The 24,451-nt window shown below is 42.1% G+C and overlaps 1 protein-coding gene across 3 annotated transcripts; it reads left to right on the top strand.

The window, feature by feature from the left end:
* Window positions 1-8,301: 8,301 nt before the first annotated feature.
* On the top strand, window positions 8,302-24,024 carry LOC110530390 (monocarboxylate transporter 12-B-like). 3 transcript variants are annotated; one of them, XM_021613408.2, is made up of 7 exons: window positions 8,302-8,459; window positions 11,743-12,062; window positions 14,646-14,749; window positions 19,971-20,114; window positions 20,262-21,276; window positions 21,519-21,778; window positions 21,967-24,024. In XM_021613408.2, exons 2-7 carry the CDS (start codon window positions 11,944-11,946, stop codon window positions 22,173-22,175), a joined length of 1,851 nt encoding a protein of 616 aa, XP_021469083.2. In that variant the 5' UTR covers window positions 8,302-8,459; window positions 11,743-11,943; the 3' UTR covers window positions 22,176-24,024. The 3 variants fall into 3 exon arrangements, with proteins under 3 accessions (XP_021469083.2, XP_021469073.2, XP_021469098.2); XM_021613398.2 differs by having other exon boundaries at window positions 11,739-12,062; XM_021613423.2 differs by lacking the exons at window positions 8,302-8,459; window positions 11,743-12,062; window positions 14,646-14,749 and adding an exon at window positions 17,335-17,768.
* Window positions 24,025-24,451: the final 427 nt, after the last annotated feature.

The raw sequence follows: 24,451 nt of genomic DNA, 5'->3' as shown, positions 1-24,451 counted from the left end.
GGCACTTGTCATCTCCCGTCTGGACTACTGCAACTCGCTGTTGGCTGGGCTCCTCGCTTGTGCCATCAAACCCCCTTATCCATAACGCCGCAGCCTGCCTGGTGCTCAACCTTCCCAAGTTCTCCCATGTCACCCCCCTTCTCCACACACTGCACTGGTTTCCAGTAAAAGTTTGCATCCACTACAAGACCATGGTACTTGCCTATACTCAAACCCCACACCCTAGCCTTTGTCTGTACACTATGCCTGATCCAAGATGACGTAGCAGTCAGACGTCTTTGTCTTTGTCTTGTCTCGTCCCATGTGCATATATCTTTTTCTTCGCATTCTTTTTAATATTTTCCTAAACCTCAACTTCAAAATACTCTCCTGCAACCCACCTCACCCAATGTGGTGTGGATCTGTTTTTTGTTTTTTTTCTAAAGTATTTCTAATTACCTCCGAACTGGAATACCTCAACTGAAGCTAGCTAGCTACCAGCTATCAGTCAGCTAACCACTGCTAGCGGTCATCAGCTAACCTTTAGCTCGGAAAGCTCTCGCCAGTTCGTACAACCCGTTTCAAACCAGAGCATACCGGACCTATTTTTCTCTCCATATCCCTGAATTCCTACCACAAACCTTTTCATCTGGATCATCACAGCTAGCTAACCGCAACCCGGGTTGACTACTCCTGGCTAACGTTTCTGTCCCAGAGCTAGCACCAACTAGCCTGGGCCTAGCCCATGCTAGACCCATCTCCCGACTCACTCCTGGGCTACAATATCCGGACCCCTTCTACTGCCGGTACGGGCACAGAACCCCACCGATCCTCTACGACTGGAATACCGACATAATCTGCCCGAGGATTCCAACAGGCCCCTCAGGTGCGACGTCCGCTAAAGGCCCATTCTGCTAACCTTCTAGGCCTGCTAGCTACCTAGAGCTACTTGGAACCCTACTAATTCCATGACTGGTCTATCAACGTCACAGCACGAAGAGGAAAAAACAGACTTACCCCCATCGCATCGTCCCCCATAGGCTAACTTGCTAGCCCCGGTCTGCTAACTGCTAGCTTGCCTGCCCCGTTCTGCTAACTGCTAGCTTGCCTTCCCCGGTCTGCTAACTGCTAGCCCCTACAAACTGCTTGCTTGCTAATCCGGTCTGCTAACTGCTAGCTTGTTTAGCCCCAGCCTACTAACTGTAAGCATGTTAGCATCGGCCTGCTAACTGTCTGAATCGCCGTGTCCCCAGTCAGCCCAACCACTCACTGGACCCATATGTTCACTTGGCTACGCATGTCTCTCTCTAATATCAATATGCCTCGGCCATTCCTGGTTAATGATTACTGCCTTATTTCACTGTAGAGCCTCTAGCCCTGCTCAATATGCTTTAACCAACCATGTTGTTCCTCCTCCTACATATGCGCTGACATCACCTGGTTTAAACATCTCCAGAGACTATATCTCTTTCATCATTACTCAATGCCTAGGTTTACCTCCAATGTACTCACATCCTACCTTACCTTTGTCTGTACACTATGCCTTGAATCTATGCTATCGGCCCAGAAACCTGCTCCTTTTACTCTCTGTTCCGAACGTGCTAGACGGCCAGTTCGTATAGCATTTAGCCGTACCCTTATCCTACTTCTTCTCTGTTCCTCTGGTGATGTAGAGGTTAATCCAGGTCCTGCAGTGCCTAGCTCCACTCCCACTCCCCAGGTGCTCTCATTTGTTGACTTCTGTAACCGTAAAAGCCTTGGTTTCATGCATGTTAACATTAGAAGCCTACTCCCTAAGTTTGTTTTACTCACTGCTTTAGCACACTCTGCCAACCCGTATGTCATAGCCGTGTCTGAATCCTGGCTTAGGAAAACCACCAAAAACCCTGAAATCTCCGTTGCTAACTATAACATTTTCCGCCAAGATAGAACTGCCAAAGGGGGCGGTGTTCTACTGCAAAGATAGCCTGCAATCAACTGCAAAGATAGCCTGCAGAGTTCTGTATTACTATCCAAGTCTGTACCCAAACAATTTGAGCTCCTACTTCTAAAAATGCACCTTTCCAGAAACAAGTCTCTCACTGATGCCGCTTGCAATAGACCTCCCTCTGCCCCCAGCTATGCCCTCGATACCAGATGTGAATTGATTGCCTCCCATCTATCTTCTGAGCTCGTGCTACTAGGTGACCTAAACTGGGACGTGCTTAACACCGCGGCCATCCTACAATCCAAGCTTGATGCCCTCAATCTCACACAAATTATCGATGAACCTACCAGGTACAACTCCAAATCCGTAAACACGGGCACCCTCATAGATGTCATCCTAACTAATTCGCCCTCCAAATACACCTCTGCTGTTTTCAATCAAGATCTCAGCGATCACTGCCTCATTGTATGCATCAATAATGGTCTGCGACCAAACGACCACCCCTCATCACTGTCAAACGCTCCCTAAAACACTTCTGCGAGCAGGCCTTTCTAATCGACCTGGCCGGGGTATCCTGGAATGATATTGACCTCATCCCGTCAGCAGATGATGCCTGGCTATTCTTTAAAAGTGCCTTCCTCACCATCTTAAATAAGCATGCCCCATTCATAAACTGTAGAACTAGGAACAGATATAGTCCTTGGTTCATTCCAGACCTGTCTGCCCTTGACCAGCACAAAAACATCCTGTGGCGTTCGGCGAACTTTTCAGGGAAGTTAGGAACAAATATACACAGGCAGTTAGGAAAGCTAAGGCTACCTTTTTCAAACAGAAATTTGCATCCTGTAGTACTAACTCAAAAAAGTTCTGGGCCACTGTAAAGTCCATGGAGAATAAGAGCACTTCCTCCCAGCTGCCCACTGCTCTGAGAATAGGAAACACTGTCACCACCGATAAATACACTATAATTGAGAATTTCAATAAGCATTTCTCTACGGCTGGCCATGCTTTCCACCTGGCTACCCCTACCCCGGTCAACTGCCCGGCACCCTCCACAGCAATCCGCCAAAGCCCCCACCCTTTCTCCTTCACCCAAATCCAAAGAGCTGATGTTCTGAAAGAGCTGCAAAATCTGGACCCCTACAAATCAGCCGGGCTAGACAATCTGGACCCTCTCTTTCTAAAATTATCTGCCGAAATTGTTGCAACCCCTATTACTAGCCTGTTCAACCTCTCTTTCGTATCGTCTGAGATTCCCAAAGATTGGAAAGCTGCCGCGGTCATCCCCCTCTTCAAAGGGGGTGACACTCTAGACACAAACTGCTACAGGCCTATATCTATCCTACCCTGTCTTTCTAAGGTCTTCGAAAGCCAATTTAACAAACAGATTACCAACCATTTCGAATCCCACCGTACCTTCTCCGCTATGCAATCTGGTTTCAGAGCTGGTCATGGGTGCACCTCAGCCACGACATCATAACCGCCATCGATAAGAGACATTACTGTGCAGCCGTATTCATCGACCTGGCCAAGGCTTTCGACTCTGTCAATCACCACATTCTTATTGGCAGACTCGACAGTCTTGGTTTCTCAAATTATTGCCTCGCCTGGTTCACCAACTACTTCTCAGACAGAGTTCAGTATGGCAAATCGGAGGGCCTGTTGTTCAGACTTCTAGCAGTCTCTATGGGGGTGCCACAGGGTTCAATTCTCGGGCCGACTCTCTTCTCTGTATACATAAATGATGTTGCTCTTGCTGCTGGTGATTCTCTGATACACCTCTAAGCAGACCACACCATTCTGTATACTTCTGGCCCTTCTTTGGACACTGTGTTAACTAACCTCCAGACGAGCTTCAATGCCATACAACTCTCCTTCCATGGCCTCCAACTGCTCTTAAATGCAAGTAAAACTAAATGCATGCTTTTCAACCGATCACTGCCCGCACCTGCTCGCCCATCCAGCATCACTACTCTGGACGGCGCTGACTAAGAATACGTGGACAACTACAAATACCTAAGTGTCTGGTTAGACTGTAAACTATCCTTCCAGACTCACATTAAGCATCTCCAATCCAAAATTAAATCTAGAATCGGCTTCCTATATCGCAACAAAGCATCCTTCACTCATGCTGCCAAACATACCCTCGTAAAATGACCATCCTACCGATCCTCGACTTCGGTGATGTCATCTATAAAATAGCCTCCAACACTCTACTCAACAAACTGGATGCAGTCTATCACAGTGCTATCCGTTTTGTCACCAAAGCCCCATACACTACCCACCATTGCGACCTGTACGCTCTCGTTGGTTGGCCCTCGCTTCATACTCGTCGCCAAACCCACAGGCTTCAGGTTATCTACAAGTCTCTGCTAGGTAAAGCACCGCCTTATCTCAGCACACTGGTCACCATAGCAGCACCCACTCGTAGCACACGCTCCAGCAGGTATATCTCACTGGTCACCCCCAAAGCCAATTCCTCATTTGGTCATCTTTCCTTCCAGTTCTCTGCTGCCAATGACTGGAACGAACCGTAAAAATCTCTGAAACTGGACACTCATATCTCCCTCACTAGCTTTAAGCGCCAGCTGTCAGAGCTGCTCACAGATCACTGCACCTGTACATAGCCCATCTGTAAACAGCCCATCTATCTACCTACCTCATCCCCATACAGTATGTATTTATTTATTTATCTTGCTCCTTTGCACCTCAGTATCTCTACTTGCACATTCATCTTCTGCACATCTACCATTCCAGTGTTTAATTTCTATATTGTAATTACTTCGCCACCATAGCCTATTTATTGCCTTAACTGTTTTGTTTATTCCATGTGTAACTCTGTGTTGTTGTATGTGTCGAACTGCTTTGGTTTATCTTGGCCAGGTCGCATTTGTAAATGAGAACTTGTTCTCAACTAGCCTACCTGGTTAAATAGAGGTGAAAAAAACCCACCAAGTATTCTGTTTTGCCACCGCTGATCTCTAGGCTCCGCCCAGTCAGAGCTTTTCGCTGTTCTGGCTCCCCAATGGTGAAACTTGCTTCCCCCTGAAGCTAGGAGAGCAGAGTCCTTGCCCATATTCCAAAAAAATCTAAAACCCTATCTCTTCAAAGAGTATTTTAAATAATCCCACAGCAGGCAGCCCCCCCCCCCCCCCAAAAAAAACACTCACACGACTTTTCCTCCCCCCTTACTTGCACTGACTTTGCTGATGGCTACTTTATTGATGAAACATTACTATGGCTGAGATACAGTGCCTTTACAAAGTATTCACACCCCTTTACTTTTCCACATTTTGCTGTGTTATAACCTGAATTTAAAATGGATTCAATTGAGATGTGACACTGATCTACACATAATACCCCATAATGTCAAAGTGGAATTTTGTTTGTGGAAATGTTTTTAAATTAATAAAACATGTAAAGCTGAAATGTCTTGAGTCAATAAGTATTCAACCCCTTTGTTATGGCAAGCCTAAATAAGTAAAGGAGTAAAAAAATATACTTAACAAATCACATAATAAATTGCATGGACTCATTCCGTGTTCAACAATACTGGTTAACATGATTTTATAATGACTAACCCATCTTTGTACCCCACACAAACAATATTCTGTAACGTTCCTCAATCAGGCAGTGAATTTCAAGCACAGATTCAAGCACAAAGACAAGGGAGGTTTTTCAATGCCTGGCAAACAAAGTTGAATAAGTTGAAGTGTAAAAAAAATAAAAAGACGCTGAATATATCCCTTTCAGCATGGTGAAGTTATTAATTACGTTTTGGAAGGTGTATTAATAAAACTAGTAACTACAAAGATACAGGCGTACTTCCTAACTCAGTTGCCGGAGAGGAAGGAAACTGCTCAGGGATTTCACCATGAAGACAATGGTGATTTTAAAACATTTACAGAGTTGAATGGCTGCTTTATGATAAAACTGAGGATGGATAAATAACATTGTAATTACTCCAAAATACAAACCTAAATGACAAAGTGAAAACAAGGAAGCTTGTACAGAATACAAATATTCCAAAATAAATCAACTTTTTTCCTGAATATTTATGGAAAATCCAACACATCACATCACTGAGTACCACTCCTGATATCTTCAGTATGTGGTGGTTGCATCATGCTATGGGTATGCTTGTCATCGGCAAGGACTAGGGAGTTTTTCAGGATAAAAAATAAACATAAGAGCGTCTGCTAAAGAACTAAAATGTAAATGTAAATGTAATGTAACAAATTATTTAGGAGATTTTGAATTTTTTGTACAATTTTGGCAGTTGAGTTTGAATAGCCCTTCAAGGTTCAACAAATATATAAAGTATACACCAACCAATGGACTACCAATTCCCAAGAAAGACAAGTAGGCCAGTAGTGACATTGCAAGTACAGAGGATATTTGAATGCTGTCATTGACATTTTGCTCTTGTCGTTGGTTACAACTTTAGTCTTATTGTTGCTCTGTTACTTTGTGGAACTGAGTGTTCCAAGGCCATGCACAGATAACATTTAGGATCCGATGACTGGTATACAGTGGATTCAGAAAGTATTCAGACCCCTTGATTTTTTCCCACATTTTGTTACGTTACAGTCTTATTCTAAAATGTATGCTTTTTTATAATGTCCTCATCAATCTACACACAATACCCCATAATAACAAAGCAAAAACAGTTTTTTTGAAATGTTTGCAAATTAATTGAAAATAAAAAAACGAAATACCTTATTTACATAAGTTTTCAGACCCTTTGCTATGAGACTCGTAATTGAGCTCAGGTGCATCCTGTTTCCAATGATCATCCTTGAGATGTTTCTACAACTTGATTGGAGTCCGCCTGTGGCAAAGTCAATTGATTGGACATGATTTGGAAAGGCACACACCTGGCTATATAACATCCCACAGTTGATGAAAGCCTGCTCCAGAGTGCTCAGGACCTCAGACTGGGGCAAAGATTCACCTTCCAACAGGACAACAACCCTGTGCACACAGCCAAGACAATGCAAGAGTGACTTCGGGACACGTCTCTTAATGTCCCTGAGCGGCCCAGTCAAAACCCGGACTTGAACCCGATCTAACATCTCTGGAGAGACCTGAAAATAGCTGTGCAGCGTTGGAACTCCCCAAACACAGGTGTGCCAAGCTTGTAGCAACATATAAAAAAAAGAATAGAGACTGTAATGCCTTATTATTATTGGACCATGCTGGTCATTTATGAACATTTGAACATCTTGGCCATGTTCTGTTATAATCTCCACCCGGCACAGCCAGAAGAGGACTGGCCACCCCACATAGCCTGGTTCCTCTCTAGGTTTCTTCCTAGGTTTTGGCCTTTATAGGGAGTTTTTCGTAGCCACCGTGCTTCTACACCTGCATTCCTTGCCGTTTGGGGTTTTAGGCTGGGTTTCTGTACAGCACTTTGAGATATCAGCTGATGTACGAAGAGCTATATAAATACATTTGATTTGATTTGATTTAGTGCTTCAACAAAGTACTGAGTAAAGGGTTTGAATACTTATGTAAATGTGATATTAAAGTTTTTTATTTTGAATATATTTGCAAAATGTTCTAAAAAACTTTTTTTTCTTTGTCATGTGGTATTGTGTGTAGATTGATGAGGAAAAGAAAGCTATTTAATACATGTTAAATTAAGGCTGTAACATAAGAAAATGTGGAAAAAGTCAAGGGGTCTGAGTACTTTCCGAATGCACTGAACAAAAATATAAATTCAATATGCAACAATTTCAAAGATTTTACTAAGTTACAATTCACATAAGGAAATCAGTAAATTGAAATGAATTCATTAGGCCCTAATCTATGGATTTCACATGACTGGGCAGGGGTGCAGCCAGGCCCACCCACTGGGGAGCCAGGCCCAGCCAATCAGAATTAGTTTTTAGTTTGTTTTCCCCCACAAAATGGCTTTATTACAGACAGAAATATGCCTCATCTAGGCCACTTGTGCGTGGTACAACGATGATACATGGTCATCATTGGTTCAACAGGCTGAAAGTTGTAGACTATGGGGTTGTTTCACGTATACAGATCAATGGAGAATCTTCATTGAAAGTGAGACACCTATGCCTGTCCTTTTTTGAGAGGAATGGTAATTTCGAGGATATAAAGCATGAAAATGAATTTATAAAATAACTCAGTGTTGTGGACACTAAAGATAAACGCTAAAATATATATGGTGGGAGGGTGAGGGATAATTCCCCTTAGTCAACAAGTAGAAAAGAAGAGTTTCACATGCGAGCATGTGTTTCTGGGAGCAGAAGTGGAGGGTGTACACAGTTTATGTGCATAAATGGCTTAATTCCAGGGTGGGTGGGAAGCTTGTAGTCAGGAGAAGGGTTCGGTCACTCCCCCTTGATGCTGCGTATGCAAATCACTTGGTTTTCCGGAGTTCCTTGAACTCTAAGTCGCAGAATGATGGGGACCGCCGGGCACAAAAGGCACTATAAAAACGTGGAAAATAATAGGATACCTCACTCGTGAGCATATTCAGCGTAATGCGCGGAAGAGGCAAACTAGGATACCGTTAATCGTGGGTGTTGATGTAAGTATTGTTAGGCTTTCTAATTTAGTTAGGTCATAGTTGTACAGTATACATTGTGACTTGCAGAACTACTTCGCATATACAACTCGTAACTGCAATTTTTATGATGTGTTATAGCCTATTCCCCGTCATCCTTATTTAATATGGAAAGGTCAATGGTTATTTTAATGCAACGCGGATGATTTTATGGACCCTGTTCAATAAATGTAAAACATTTTGGGATATGTAAACGTGCAAACCGAGTTGACGTTGTGTTTGTCTGAAGGGTTTCTTAGATGGCAATATGTTCTGAATTTAGGCTACTTTAGTTTTTTTGCTAAATTGTTTTCGGTAAGTAATAACATTTCCAATATAGCTTTTAGAACATGTATTCAGTATTTAAATTGGCTGCTTTTCATAGGAAGAACATCCAGCCTCCTTTGTTGTAGTGGTTTATGACGCGTCTGTATGTCCCTTCCCTTGAAAGAGGCTGTGTGAATCACATAGCTCCAGGTGAGAAGCGATTCCAGAGGGATGGTGCTGAACTATTATCTGATGCAGCCCTCTGATGGAGCCCAAAGACGTTAAGAAAAACAATTATACTAAGAAACGCTATTTACAGTAGGTCTTGTGATTTGCTTGTCTCTGAGATAAGCAACATTACTTGCATCTACAGAATATTCATATTACTAATGAACAAATATTATTGAAATCCCCAAAAACAATGGTATAGCTGTCCCACCTCCATGTTTCGGGCATGCCAGAATCCATGGGGGTGGGATTGTTATTAGTGCCAGTGGAGAGAAATGTTGTGCTACCAAAAAGAGTTAAACTGGTTTGATCTGGTCAGTCAGGAAGCCATCCCCCATAGGTTGAGTGGCTTGAAAAGTGGCAGTGTGGTGCCAGCAAACTGCATGGTGACTACTGAGTCACATGGAGAAACCACCAGCAAACAAAGGGGCTCCCTTGGATGGTAATAGTCCACTGTTTACTGGACTCTTCACACTCTCTCTCTTCTCTTTCTCTATCTACACTCTTTACATTTAGCAGACACTCTTACCCAGAGCGACTTACAGTTGCATTCATCTTAAGGTAGCTAAGCAAGACAACCACATATCAAAGTCATAGTAAGGACATTTCTATTTAAAAAGCCCAATGCACTTACATGTGAAGTTCATCATTTCTCAAAAATATTGACACTCTTAAAGCATATCTAATTTTTTCAACCATTTTCCATAGTAGAACTATTTGAATAAGCAAAGGCTTTTGGTCTTGTTTGGTGGTGGAGCTCATTAGAATAATAGACAGTGTGTAGAATAATTATCCACTTCACTTACTGTAGTTCTATAACCAACATATATTTTTTCTAATTCAAGGTGTCATATCATAGCTGACACCCCATTATTTCTGCAGACGTCTTTGAATCTTAAAATGTGGTCACATAAAGAACCAAGGCAGTTTTTACCGTCTTTCTGTTACCACACTTAACCTCTGCACTGTTCTTCAAGTTCATCTGTTTTTGTCAAATTTTCAGTGGAAATAGTTTGAAGGAGTAATGGTTTGTTTAACTTTGAAATCAATCTTTTTTGTTTGGCATACATTATAAAGTGAATAAGTGGAGTCTCGGTGTCATTCTGTTACCGTGGAATTACCCAGAAGTAAAACCTACTCAATAAATTCACCAGTCAGCCGCTAGTAAGATAAGACACGTGTTTCAGTGTCAAAAATGTTTGACCATTAAAAATCATATTTTCCCGCTATCAATAACTTTAACCCCCAAAACCCTAACCCCCCCCAAACCCTAACTCCCAAAACCCCAAACCTAACCCTAACCCCCCAAACCCTAACTCCCAAAACCCCAAACCTAACCCTAACCCCCCAAACCCTAACTCCCAAAACCCCAAACCTAACCCTAACCCCCCAAACCCTAACTCCCAAAACCCCAAACCTAACCCTAACCCCCCAAACCCTAACTCCCAAAACCCCAAACCTAACCCTAACCCCCCAAACCCTAACTCCCAAAACCCCAAACCTAACCCTAACCGCCAAAACCCTAACCTCCAAAACTCCAACCCTAACCCTAACCCCCCAAACCCTAACCCCCAAAACTCCAACCCTTATGCTTCAAATAGCATTTGAACAAATTCAGGAAGATTTGAACAAGTTATTGTTTTCCTACCTTTTCAGGAAATTCAGGTGAAGTGTTAGGACATATGGGGTCCTGATAATGTAGGAATACAAGTACACACACACACAATGAATGGATCCCACCCCCCCTATCTCTCCCCCTCTCTCTTTAAGAATGTAAATGCTATGCAAATGTAGGAATTGAAATTTAAAGAGCACATGAGGATTAACAGATTGACCACTCAGGTGGTCATAATGAGACATTCAACATGTCCTCCCGCAGTTATCTAGCCAGCTATCTGACCACATCCCCGGGATGGTCTTGAACTTGGCCTGATTAGTTTGGTCCCCATTTGTAGCTTATATGACTCCTACTTCTCATCATCCTTATCAATGTGAATGTAAACATGACCATACAATTCTCACCACATATGGGTGTTGTTCGGGATGTTCCTAAGTGGCAGGGCCAGAGTGGCTGGTCTAGTGGGTCCCTGTTTGACCCACCCTCGTAGTCTGAACAGCGTGCTACAGCTAGGGAGGAGGGAAACGTGACATAGACACGTTTTTTACCCCTCCTTCAAATAACGGGGAGTTGTGTTGTTTTCAGCTACAATGTGTTGGAGCATATGATAGTCCCTCTCTCAGTGTCACACCAGAGCGCAGCACTGGAGAAAGGAGAATCCTGGCCTTTGTTTGGTTTTGTACGCTGCGTCTCCGTGCAAGGTTCCGCATCAACAACACGTCTTTTCTTCGCCCTACTGTGATCTCTAGTGGTCCATTGGGGTAGCCTTTTGTTTGGACAGTATTTGTTCATCTGTCCACTAAAGATACCGATGAAGCTGTTGCAAGAACATGAAGATGTTGATGGTCAATTGAATTAGAGACCGAGACCTTAAAGTGATTCATTCCAAATGCCTTGGCCTTGTTTTGAGGCTGTATGTGATATAGTTAATGTTCATGTTTGTGGTCGAAATGGGTCATATCATTCCTATACAAAATTGTTTATCAAACATGTATCCATTTTTTTTTATTGTGACCTTACATCTGGCAGCAAAGTTTCACCATAGAAACACCAACTGTATTGTAATAGTAAGTAACTACTAAGATGTGATATCAGACAGTTTTTTAAAACACTGTAAATGTCCTCTTGTGTTCTACACCGCCTTACCATAGACAGCTGCTCCCACGCCTGGTGTGGCAGAGAATAAGAGAAGGGGTCAACAGAGACAAGCTCTGGAGTTGTGCGGAGTGTGGCTGGGTTTGGTGATCTTCTTGGAGGACGCATATTACCGTAACACAGAACAGCACAGGAGCCAGCCCCAGGACCAGAGGGGAAGGTAGCAAAAGAGACCAGCAGCACGGCGGTGGCACAGAAGGAATGACACCAGAGGGAAAAAGTCCCAGAGGGGCACCGGTAGCCCCTCCTGATGGAGGCTGGGGATGGATGGTTGTGGCCGGCTGCTTCCTAGTCACCATCTGCACCCGTGCCGTCACTAGGTGAGCCTTTGGAGCTGTGTGTGTGTGTGTGTGTGTGTGTGTGTGTGTCAGAGGGACTATAGTCCTCAAATCAAATGTTATTGGTCACATTCAGATATTTACAGATGTTATTGGTCACATACAGATATTTAGCAGATGTTATTGTGGGTGTAGTGAAATGTTTGTCTTCCTAGCTCCAACAGTGCAGTAATATCTAACAATTCACAACAATACACACAATTCTACAAGTAAAATAAGAAATATATAATATTAGGACGAGCAATGTCAGAGTGGCATTGACTACAATACAGTAGAATATAATATAAACAAATGAAAAGAGTAAAACAGTCTGCAAACATTATTAAAGTGACCAGTGATTCCACGTCTATGTACACAGGAGGGCAGCAGCCTCGAAGGTGCAGGGATGAGTAACCGGGTGGTATTTGGGGAATTGGGTGACACAAGGAGATTGAACTGAACCTTTCATAACTCCTCATTTGACATGTTTGTGACATCGTAGAGTCTCTGGATGTGTTTTGCCCTTATTGTCTCTCTGCAGAGTATTTGCAAGGTATGTGTTTTGTTCTGACAGCTGCTAGGCTCCCATGGTGAGGATTATTTTGTGTGAAGATAGCTTTGGGATATTACAACGGGCGGTTGTCGTTGTATGCAATATAAACTGAAATGAAATCAGACATCATGTTAATGTTGTGTTATCCCTTTGTCTGTTCCATGCATGTCAGGTGGCATCATGTTTCTGTATGGGCAGTGTGATCTAACTCTCTGTTTTGGGAACCAGAAAGGTTGTGATGAGCCAGCGATTGCTTTAGCCGTTTGTCAGCTCAGGTTAAAAGCTTTTAAATCAGACACCGGGACACATAGTCAACGCAGGTTTGGTACCTATTGTGTGTTCCTGTTAGGTATTGTTGAGTCCCTAGTGAGAGAAAAAATTGTTTATGCATACAAATGCCACTTTTCATGTAAGTGAAGAAGTTACAAGGACTTTATGTATGTATTTCGTGTCACACACTTTTTAAGAAATCAGACTGGCTAGTAAGATGCTCTGGTTTAAGTTTGATTCCTCTGGTACTTGGTAGGTTGGTGAATGCTGTGCTCCTTTGCATTAGACTGTTCCTCCTTCTCTAGGTAGCTTAAGAGAGAGAATTAAAATTCCACTCTCCACATGTGCTTTGGTCACATGCCATAAGCCTTCGCCGTGTAAAAAAAACCTTACATAATTTTTAAACGCTCAGCATGAACAAACTACAGTCAGCTTAGGTTATTGGTTATTGGGTACCGTGCTGCTGAATGGAAACGACTGTAACTCAAACAATTCCTCAACTCTATTCCCCAACTCTATTCCTCAACTCTATTCCTCAACTCTATTCCCCAACTCTATTCCTCAACTCTATTACCCAACTCTATTCCTCAACTCTATTCCCCAACTCTATTCCTCAACTCTATTCCCCAACTCTATTCCTCAACTCTATTACCCAACTCTATTCCTCAACTCTATTCCTCAACTCTATTCCCCAACTCTATTCCTCAACTCTATTCCCCAACTCTATTCCTCAACTCTATTCCTCAACTCTATTCCCCAACTCTATTCCTCAACTCTATTCCCCAACTCTATTCCTCAACTCTATTCCCCAACTCTATTCCTCAACTCTATTCCCCAACTCTATTCCTCAACTCTATTCCCCAACTCTATTCCTCAACTCTCAATTACTCAACTCTATTCCCCAACTCTATTCCTCAACTCTCAATTACTCAACTATATTAATCAAATCTATTCCTCAACTCTATTAATCAAATCTATTCCTCAACTCATCCCGTATTTAGTGTTTTGATTTGATCAAGTTTTTCTTTAGGGATTCATGTCAGTGCACTTAAATTCAGTCACTGGTCTTGATCTCTAAATTGTATCGACAAAGCTCATTATTGTGGCATACACTGAGGATACAAAACATTAAGAACACCTGCTATTTCTATGACAGACTGACTTGGTGAATTAAGGTGAAAGCTATGATCCCTTATTGATGTCACTTGTTAAATCCACTTCAATCAGTGTAGATGAAGGGGAGGAGACAGGTTAAATAATAATTGTTAAGCCTTGAGACAATTCAAATCAAATTGTGTTTGTCACATACACGTGTTTAGGGTGAATGGGCAAGACAAAACATCTAAGTACCTTTGAACAGGTTCTGGTAGTAGGTTCAAGGCGCACCGGTTTGTGTCAAGAACTGCAACACTGTTGGGATTTTCCCGCTCAACAGTTTCCCATGTGTATCAAGAATGGTCTACCACCCAAAGGACACCCAACCAACTTGACACAACTGTGGGAAGCAATGGTGTCAACATGGGTCAACATCCCTGTGGAACGATTTTGACACCTTGTAGAGTCCACGCCCTGACAAATTGAGGCTGTTCTGAGGGCAAAAGGGTCTCAATATTAGGAAGGTGTTCCTCATGTTTTTTACACTCAGTGTATATACTATGTCCATGTTAAATAAACCAGTCCAGTCCTATACCTTCCTAATATACCCTGAATAACAGTTTGCCAGTGTTGAAACTCACACTGTTCTTTCTCCTTTCTATTTCTAGATGTGTGTCAATCTTCTTTGTGGAGTTCCAGATGCACTTTGGTCGGGACTACTCTGGCACGGCCTGGATCCACTCGCTAGTCGACTGCACCACCTTCCTCTTTGGTGAGAGTCAGCCATGACTAGATGATTTCCTTACCAGCAATTTGAACACCTTGAATGTCCCTTTTATTCAATGAAACTGTATTTATGTATTTATTTTCTGGGTTTGATTAATTCTCAAGCTATTTATAATTATCTCTGGGGCCTGAGGAAATTCTACCTCCGTAGATTTTGTTAGCTATAAAAGGTGCTGTGACAGATTCACAAGCATAAAATCACAGATTAAGTGTACTAGTAGTGAACTTTATACTCACAATAAATTAAAAAGCAATATATGCCCCTAATAATTCTGATTGGGAAGTAGCGCATTATGATAAGAAATTTTGTCTTCCTAATCAGGAAATGGAAAATCTTGATAAATCTGATGTGTAACACAGAAACCCGGACCCAGTTCTCCTTGCATGAACATTATGCTGTGATTAGGACTGCCCAAGGAGACCCCAAATAACTCATTTCTGAAGAAAAAAATGATAGTCTTCTTTCCGACGTAATTGACAATGTTTTATAAAATGTGTGGTTTGCATCACCGGAGTCTCTTATATGTCACATGAACATTTCAAGTGACGACACTTTGCCAAAAATTAATATCATTCTTTGAAAGTGTACTCAGGCGTCTTTGGACATATTATGAGCATTTTGCGTGCATTGAATCTCAGACATGCACATTTGGACAAATACTAGACTTTGGGAGGAGCAGATTACCGTTTTTACAGGCTGTTGAAATCAGCCATTTTCATGTGTAATTACAAATATCGGCCACCAGGTAGTGCCAAAAGTGTTTATTAGGATCTCTTTCAGCCCAATTCTGATATTTTTTTCCCACTAATTAATCCTTTGACCAATTACATCAGATCTTTACACGTCAGATATTTTTCAGCTGATCTGATTGGCCAAAAAAACAATTTGTGAAATATCAGAATTGGCCTGAGTTCTTAAAAATAGTGGTTTCTTTTCATTTATTGTTCATATACAGACAATTTACCAGGTGTTTAAATACATTGTGACATAAGACATTGTGACATATATAAAACATCGTGCTTTAAGGGTGAAAAGGAAAACAAACCGATTCACAAGCACTAAACCACACTAATTCAGATTAGTAAACAGCATACAGTGTATTCGGAAAGTATTTAGACCCCTTGACTATTTCTACATTTTGTTACGTTACAGCCTTATTCTAAAATTTATGAAATAGTTTCCCCCCTCATCAATCTACACAAAATACTCCACAATGACCAAGCAAAAACAGTTTTTTTAAAAACATTTTTGCAAATGTATTAAAAATAAAAATGTAAACATCACATTTACATAAGTATTCAGACACTTTACTCAGTACTTTCTTGAAGCACTGTTGGCAGCGATTACAGCCTCAAGTCTTCTTTTGACGCTACAAGCTTGCCACACCTGTATTTGGGGAGTTTCTCCCATTCATCTCTGCAGATCCTCTCAAACTCTGTCAGGTTTGATGGGGAGCGTCACTGCACAGCTATTTTCAGGTCTCTCCAGAGATGTTTGATCAGGTTCAAGTCTGGGCTCTGGCTGGGCCACTCAAGGACATTCAGAGACTTGTCCCGAAGCCACTCCTGCATTGTCTTGGCTGTGTGCTTAGGGTCGTTGTCCTGGTGGAAGGTGAACCATTGCCCCAGTCTGAGTTCCTGAGCGCTCTGGAACAGGTTTTCATCAAGGATCTCTCTGTACTTTGCCCCGTTTATCTTTCCCTTGATCCTGACAAGTCTCCCAGTCCCAGCAGCTGAAAAACATCCCCACAGCATGATGCTGCCACCACCATGCTTCACCGTAGGGATGGTGCCAGCTTTCCTCCAGATGTGAAGCTTGGCATTAAGGCCAAAGAGTTCAATCTTGGTTTCATTAGACCAGAGAATCTTGTTTCTCATGGTCCGAGTCCTTTAGGTGCCTTTTGACAAACTCCAAGTGGGCTGTCGTGCTTTTTACTGAGGAGTGGTTTCTGTCTGGCCATTCTGCCACAAAGGCCGGATTGGTGGAATGCTGCAGAGATGGTTGTCCTTCTGGAAGGTTCTCCCTTCTCCACAGAGGAACTCTGAAGCTCTGCCAAAGTGACCATCAGGTTCTTGGTTACCTCCTTGACCAGGACCCTTCTCACCCAACTGCTCCTTTTGGCCGGGTGGCCAGCTTTAGGAAGAGTCTTCTTCCATTTTAAGAATGATGGAGGCCACTGTGTTCTTGGGGACCTTCAATGCTGCAGACATCATGTCCAATCAATTAAATGTACCACAGGTGGACTCCAATCAAGTTATAGAAACATCTCAAGGATGATCAATGGAAATAGGATGCACCTGAGCTCAATTTCGAGTCTCATAGCAAACGGCCTGAATACTTCTTGACTACTTGAATACGTAAATGTGATATTTCGTTTTTTTAATTTGCAAAAATGTCTAAAAACCTGTTTTTGCTTCGTCATTATGGGGTATGGGATATTGTGTGTAGATTGATGAGGAAAATGCTTTGTTTAATCCATTTTAGAATAAGGCCGTAACATAACAAAATGTGGAAAAGGGGAAGGGGTTTGAATACTTTCCAAATACACTGTATAAAAAGAAAGAACATGTGCCCTTAATAAGTAAGATTAGAAGATGGAGCATTAGGATAAGAGAATTGTCTACCCAAGCCTTTGCCTTTCCTAATCATGACATGGCAATCTTGATACACCTGCTGTAACTTTGCAAAAATAAATGACATAATCTGGAACATTGACATGATGATCAGATGATTACATGAAACGATTTGACCAGCAGTCTTCACCTAATTTTAGTACCCCTAAACTATTGTAAAAGTTGTGTGAGGGCTGTCTGGGCACATGCAGTGCAGTCTGGGCAATCCCCAGGAGTGACTTTGGAATCATGGGGATACGTGGCGGTCGGTGCTGTGATAGACACGGACACATTCAACACCGGCTTGCACTCTCTTGCTAGTAGCTATCTGATCTAGGGTGCAATCAATTGTCCAACAGTTGCAAATCTGAGTTTCTGTTGGGCAAATTCAGGTATGTTTATCCCCTTTTCATTCCATTGGTTTCCATTTAAGAAACGTTTTTCAACAGAATCAGCAGAATGAATACACCCTTGATTACACTCAAAGACAGTTCATTTTCATAGCAGCCACATAAAAACAGCATGATCACTTTGCTCGTTGTGCATATATAATTCCTTCTCCCAATTATCTATGCGCTCTCCTCTCACCTTTTCCCTTTGCCTGTGAACTTCAGTGCACAACACATCAGCTGTCAGTGACCAGCCAAAAAACCTTCCCAAGTCAAACCATATCATGACTTCTAACCGCTACACACAGCCTACATTGTCATAGTCAACATAGCTACTAGAACTAATGCGTTAGTAACTCCACTACAATTATCCTATGTGGCTCAATTGGTAGAGCATGGTTCTTGCAACACCAGGGTTATGGGTTTGATTCCCACAGGGGACCAGTATGGAAAGAAAAGTATGAAAATGTCTGCCCTCACTGCTGTAAGTTGCTCTGGATAAGATTGTCTACTAAAATCTAAAAAAAATTGCATTGCAGTTTAGTAGTTACACTGGCAGGCCCTGGTGGCAATAAATGAATACATGCTTACCTTGACTTGGAAGAGTTCCAGTGTTGGATAGACAGCTAGCTAACATAGCATCCATCTCTGTTTGAGTAAGCTAAACCAGCTAGCTAAGTGAACATTTAAAAAAATACAACGAAATATCTGTCTTTTCATTTGTTCAACTATTGTCTTTCTCTTTGAGTCAACTACTCACCACATTTTATGCACTGCAGTGCTAGCTAGCTGTAGCTTATGCTTTCAGTACTAGATTCCTTCTCTGATCCTTTGATTGGGTGGACAACATGTCAGTTCATGCTGCAAGAGCTCTGATACGTTGGAGGACGTCCTCCGGATGTTGTCATAATTACTGTGTAAGTCTCATGAGCCTCCTAGGTTTTGTATGTACTGTATGTACCCAGAGGAGGACAGAAGCTAGCGCTCTTCCGGCTGCACCATAGTGTTACCCTACAGAGTGTGGTTGAGGCTACTGTAGACCATTGCAAACCAGTGTGTTTTAATCAATTATTTGGTGACATGAAAATATAAAGTTTTATCTAAAAAGGATAACTTTTTTTAATGTTTCACTATTTGTATTTTTTTTTTTATTCACTGAGGAGTATGGTCCTCCCCTTTCTCCTTTGAGGAGCCTCCACGGATGGGGATTCCACAGCCCCTTGGAAACAGCTGTTGTTGATAAGACACAGTGGGGCAAAAAAGTATTTAGTCAGCCACCAATTGTGCAAGTTCTCCCACTTAAAAAGATGAGAGAGGCCTGTAATTTTCATCATAGGTACACTTCAACTATGACAGACAAAATGAGAAAAAAAATCCAGAAAATCACATTGTAGGATTTTTTATGAATTTATTTGCAAATTATGGTGGAAAATAACTATTTGGTCATTTTGTCTGTCATAGTTGAAGTGTACCTATGATGAAAATTACAGGCCTCTCTCATCTTTTTAAGTGGGAGAACTTGCACAATTGGTGGCTGACTAAATACTTGTTTGCCCCACTGTATATAGGGAAAGGTAATAATGTTTTTATTCATATTGAGACTAAAGTCTCTTTTGAAAATTAGCTGTGCACAATACAAAAATTAACACGTCAATAGGCAATTATATATACACATTAAATACACATTAAGATACAAAACACAGTCAATTAAAACAAACACATTCTTCATTATAAAAATCCTCTCTCAGCTGTATGACTTGCCCTAGGGACATCAAAGTATCCAGTCGAAAGCTAGTTTGTTTGTTTTGCCACTTCGGTTAGTTTGAACAGGGTGGTATCCATCCGGATGCACTTTTTTAAACTGATATTCAAGGATTTACATCAAATAATTAAACCTTGCCCCGATTCATCATTAGCCTGGACTTACATAACATCTGTGCCAGAGTTTGTTAGACTTTTACAAGCAGCTGTTTAATGAGCAATTCACAGTTTCACTGTACTGGCCGTGTGTTCTTAGACTTGCATGGCTTAATCTTTGAGTCAAACATTTACTACTGACCTGCTCTGAACTTTCATGTCAATAACACACTCGATGTGTATTACAGGGGATTGAGTCTCAGCTACATCCAATCCAAGCGATAAGTCTGTCACATTTTCCTCTTGATGTGAGGATGATAACTTTGTCTATGTATTGTTTTTTTCCAGCTCCTCTTGGCAGCTTCATCGGGAACCGTCTGTCCACCCAAGCCACTGTGATCATGGGAGGCGTCCTGTCCTCTGCCGGCCTGATCCTCAGCTCCTTTGCCACCAGTCTGGAGTACCTCTACCTCACCCTGGGCGTCCTCACAGGTACTGTCTCTCAATGTGGATGTCATCACATTGTTTTTAGGACTTTGGCACAAGAGGGAGCTGTTGCATTATGGATACTTGTGTTGACTCTAATGACAGAACGCAACTGTAGCTGTCATGACTCCATCCCCAACTCTCTCCTCGTAGGGTTGGGATTTGCCCTCAGCTACACTCCAGCGGTGGCCATGGTTGGATCCTATTTCAACGAGAGGAAAGCACTGGCCTATGGGATGGCAATGTCTGGGACTGGGATTGGGACCTTCATCCTGGCCCCTGCTGTGCATCTCCTGATTGAACATTACTCCTGGAGGGGGGCCTTGCTGATTCTGGGAGGGTTTGTGTCCAACCTGTGTGTCTGCGGGGCCCTTATGAGGCCCCTGGTGCCTAAAGGTAGAGGACAGAGGTGGCACAAGACAGCAGAGCTTGAGAATGGGTATGCCATCCCACCGGTGGATGCCAACCTAGCAGAAGGGAAGGTAATGGACACAACACTTCCAGGCTTAAAGCCGTTGGACCCCAATACAGAGGTTGTGAATGTAACAGATGTTAAGCTTGAAACTGATAAACTTGCAGAAATTAAACTCACTGAAATGAAACTAGCAGAGGCACTCCTTGCGAATGTACAACTAGCTGACTCGAGGCTGGCAGACATGACAATAGTAGAAGGCATGGTTGTGAATGTGAATAGTGCACTAACAGAGAAAATGCTTGAAGAGATCAAGCTAGCGGATCAAAATCTAGCCAACGGGAAGCTGAAGGACATTAAACTAATGGAGAACCTTGTCATCGGTAGCCAGCTCGCTGATGTTAAGACTGTAGACACAAAGGTTGCTGATGCAAAACTAGCGGAGTTAGTAGATGCCAAGGTTCTGGCTGGCCTGGCTGCCCCTGGGACAACTGGTCCTCTGGCAGGGCCTAAGCTGGGAGGGTGCCTCTGTCTTCAGTCAATGGAGGAGTTTAGCTTCCTGCTGATGCCTGACTTCATGCTGCTGTCCGTGTCCTTCCTGTTCCTGGCGTACGGCTGCAGTGTGCCCTTTGCCTACCTGGTGCCTTATGCCCTCAGTGTGGGCGTGGAGCACCAGCAGGCTGCCTTCCTCATGTCCATCCTGGGGGTCACCGGAATCGTAGGAAACATCACGTTCAGCTGGCTTACTGACAGGAAGTATGTCACATATACAGAATAGTTTGCACCCCCCCCCCCCCCCCCCCCCACACACACACACACACACACACATTTTCTATAGCATCACAAATAGACTGTAGCCATAGTCAAAATATTTATCATGATGCTTTCAGAACTATGGTCTTGGGCCTGTCACACACTGCATGGCCACATTCTCTAGTGTTGTAACATACTTCCTGCTGTAACATACTGCCACCTAAGTCTGCGTTCCCCTCTTGTAGGTGTGTGAAGAAGTACCGGAAAGTGAGCTTCATGTTTGCTGTGGGTATGGAGGGTCTCTCCTGCCTCCTGATTCCTCTGCTACGTTCCTTCACCCTGCTGGTGCCTTTCTCCATGCTCTATGGCTATTTTGATGGTGCCTACTCTGCCCTCATACCAGTGGTGACGTCTGACTTGGTGGGCTCATCGTACCTATCCTCAGCCCTGGGTGTGGTCAACTTCTTACATGCCATACCCTACCTGGTTAGCCCACCAATAGGAGGTGAGGATGAGGAGAGAACAACTCAATACTAACACACATAGTGCATGTACATACACCATTTTCAAATGAAACATCTTGATTCTGAATATCATGATTCCATCGTTCTCAGTATGTTATAGTCTGGACTCTGTTGTTGGTATGAAACTTCCCGTTGAAATTCCCAGCCTAACGCTTTCTCTTGGTTTCAGGCTGGTTGGTAGACTGGACTGGTGACTATACTGCAGCATTCTTCCTCAGTGGATTCTCTCTTATCCTCAGCTCACTCTTTCTGGCTACTGTCATGCTGATCCAACGATGCTGGGGACCACAAACATTCTTCACCAGCGATGCCGATTCAACGGTCGCCTCCTTGAAGAATGGCCAACGTACAAGGCAGCACATGATGAACCAAAGCTAGCAGGGACCGTCCCTGCATGTTGAGACATTTTTGTAAGCATTTTTTATTGAGTGAGTGGATGTTACTGTAATACCAAAGTGTGTTGTTCCTTAATGGAAGCGAAACAATAATGTTCCAGGAACAACAAAATGCAGTTATTCCTGTCAACGTGAACTTGTGAAAATCCTATAACACCATCACAAATTCTGTGTTGATTACCAGTCAGGAAAAGACAGTCTATTTGTTGTTGTTTTTTTAAATAAAAGTTGATTAAGAATTGGTGGCTCTGTAGAATAACACATCACTTAGTACCAGTGTTTGTTCATTATTTTGAAGATTATGACTACATTAAACATGCAATATAACACCAAAGTTATGCAATAATAACATATACATTTGTGTATAACATTAAATAGATTTCACAAAAATTCACCGAAGAGAAGCTATTTGTACTGGGCATGTCCATGTGAAAGAACCTATGAGCACCACCACGAGAAAAGCATAGGAGCATGTCAAATGAAAGCTAAGAGTATATTTTTGAGAAAGTAAGGCATATTTACATTTTCAACCATTTTCCATCCTAAAAATCAGCAACGGCTTTGATTTCTGGTCAGATGGAAAAAGTCTTAAAAGGTCTTAGAAATACTGTGCATCAAAACACAAAATTTGAACCAATCATAGACCTCTATGTTTCACAAGTTTGGATAGCACAGCACAGTACAGTACAGAAAAGTATAGTTCAGTACCGTAGAGTACACTATAGTATACTCTAGGACACTAGAGGAGACTATAGTGTAATGTATTGAACTGTACTCTACTGTGCTGTACTGTGATGTCCAAACTTGTGAAACATAGATGTCAGTGATTGGTTCAGATTCGGTCTGGTCCAGACCAACCAAATGTTGTCTTGTTTGGGGGCGGAGCTCATTAGAATAATAGCCAGTGTGTAGAATAATACCCAAATATGCTAAATAAGGATATTGCATAATTATTCCTTTGTGTACCTATTCAGGATACATCACCATGAACAGAATGACACTCATATCCATAATTAAGCATTTCTGTGTTGTACAGATCAGGGACTCATACTGTAATTCCATTACCATAATTCCGTTACCAGATGTAAATCCACTTCACTTCAATAACCAAAATATTTTTTCCCCAAGCTCAAGGTGTCATGTCAGAGATATTTAACAGTTTTGGGGAAACTGAGGGAGATTTTTAAACTTTAAAATCAGTGGATTTTCTTTGGCATACATTCTAATGCAAAAACTCGAGTCAAAGCGTAATTCCGTTCTGGTGGAATTGCTCTACTGTGACTGGACGCATCACTTTGTAGTGTTGTTCACAAAGTGCGTTAGAAACCCACACTGTGAAATATGGACTTGTGTTTCACATATACTAAGATGTCACTCAAGACCAAACAGAGCCAGGGATGTTGAAAAGGTGGCTTCCCCCCCAAAAAAAACAAGTGATCAATGATTCCTTCACCTGCTGCTGTGTTTGAAAATACGAGTTGAGATGTATCCATATTTTGAAAGAGAAGAATGTGTTGTTTTTTTTGCACATTAATGCCTACAGGGACAAAAATACCATGAATGCCTACATGTCCTATGTGTTTATCTTCACCTTTTCTAATGACATATATTTATCAATTGAAAAACATGAATATGATGCCTTGTTGGGTTGCCGTCAAGCAGCACGGTCAATATTTGTACTATCGTAGAGAGTTATAATGACAGTCTTGAGTCTTCCTCTGAAAGTTCAGAACTCTTTTCTAGTTTTAAATTGTTTAAACATTTTATTTTGTTGAACGCACATCTAATAGTTCCTTTTCTGATGATGTGGTGTTGAGATAAAGCAAATTGATGTCTCATTTGTCACGTGTCCTATTTCTAATAATAACCTATAACCTATAATAATAACCTAATAAGACTATTTGGATTTTATATTTAACTAGGCAAGTCAGTTAAGAACATATTCTTATATACAATGACAGCCTACCCCAGACAACACAAGGAGCCACACTACGGGACTCCCAATCATAGCAAGATGTGATGCAGCCTGGATTCAAACCAGGGACTGTAGTGACACCTCTTGCATTGAGATACAGTTTCTTTGACCACTGCGCCACTCGGGAGCCCTGGAAAATGCGGCCATAGATGACAGAGAGACAAAATAAACTTGCTATACTATTCTGAGCATGCCATGTGTGACACCTTGCATAGATGTACTGTTTCTGCTAAATATAAAACGGTATTGTTTACTGCCCTTTCCACATTCCACATTACAAAAAT

Source organism: Oncorhynchus mykiss, chromosome 1, assembly GCF_013265735.2.
Source record: "Oncorhynchus mykiss isolate Arlee chromosome 1, USDA_OmykA_1.1, whole genome shotgun sequence".
NCBI lineage: Eukaryota > Metazoa > Chordata > Actinopteri > Salmoniformes > Salmonidae > Oncorhynchus > Oncorhynchus mykiss.
Note: the sequence above shows the minus strand (reverse complement) of the source record. Positions and strands in the feature narration are given on the sequence as shown.

What these genes read in the sequence shown, in the direction of transcription:
- LOC110530390 (XM_021613408.2), top strand. Translation starts at nt 11,944, where the DNA reads ATGACACCAGAGGGAAAAAGTCCCAGAGGGGCACCGGTAGCCCCTCCT. An exon ending in CTGCACCACCTTCCTCTTTG is followed by an intron (nt 14,750 to 19,970) that starts GTGAGAGTCAGC and finishes GTTTTTTTCCAG; the next exon opens with CTCCTCTTGGCAGCTTCATC. An exon ending in GGTTAGCCCACCAATAGGAG is followed by an intron (nt 21,779 to 21,966) that starts GTGAGGATGAGG and finishes TCTTGGTTTCAG; the next exon opens with GCTGGTTGGTAGACTGGACT.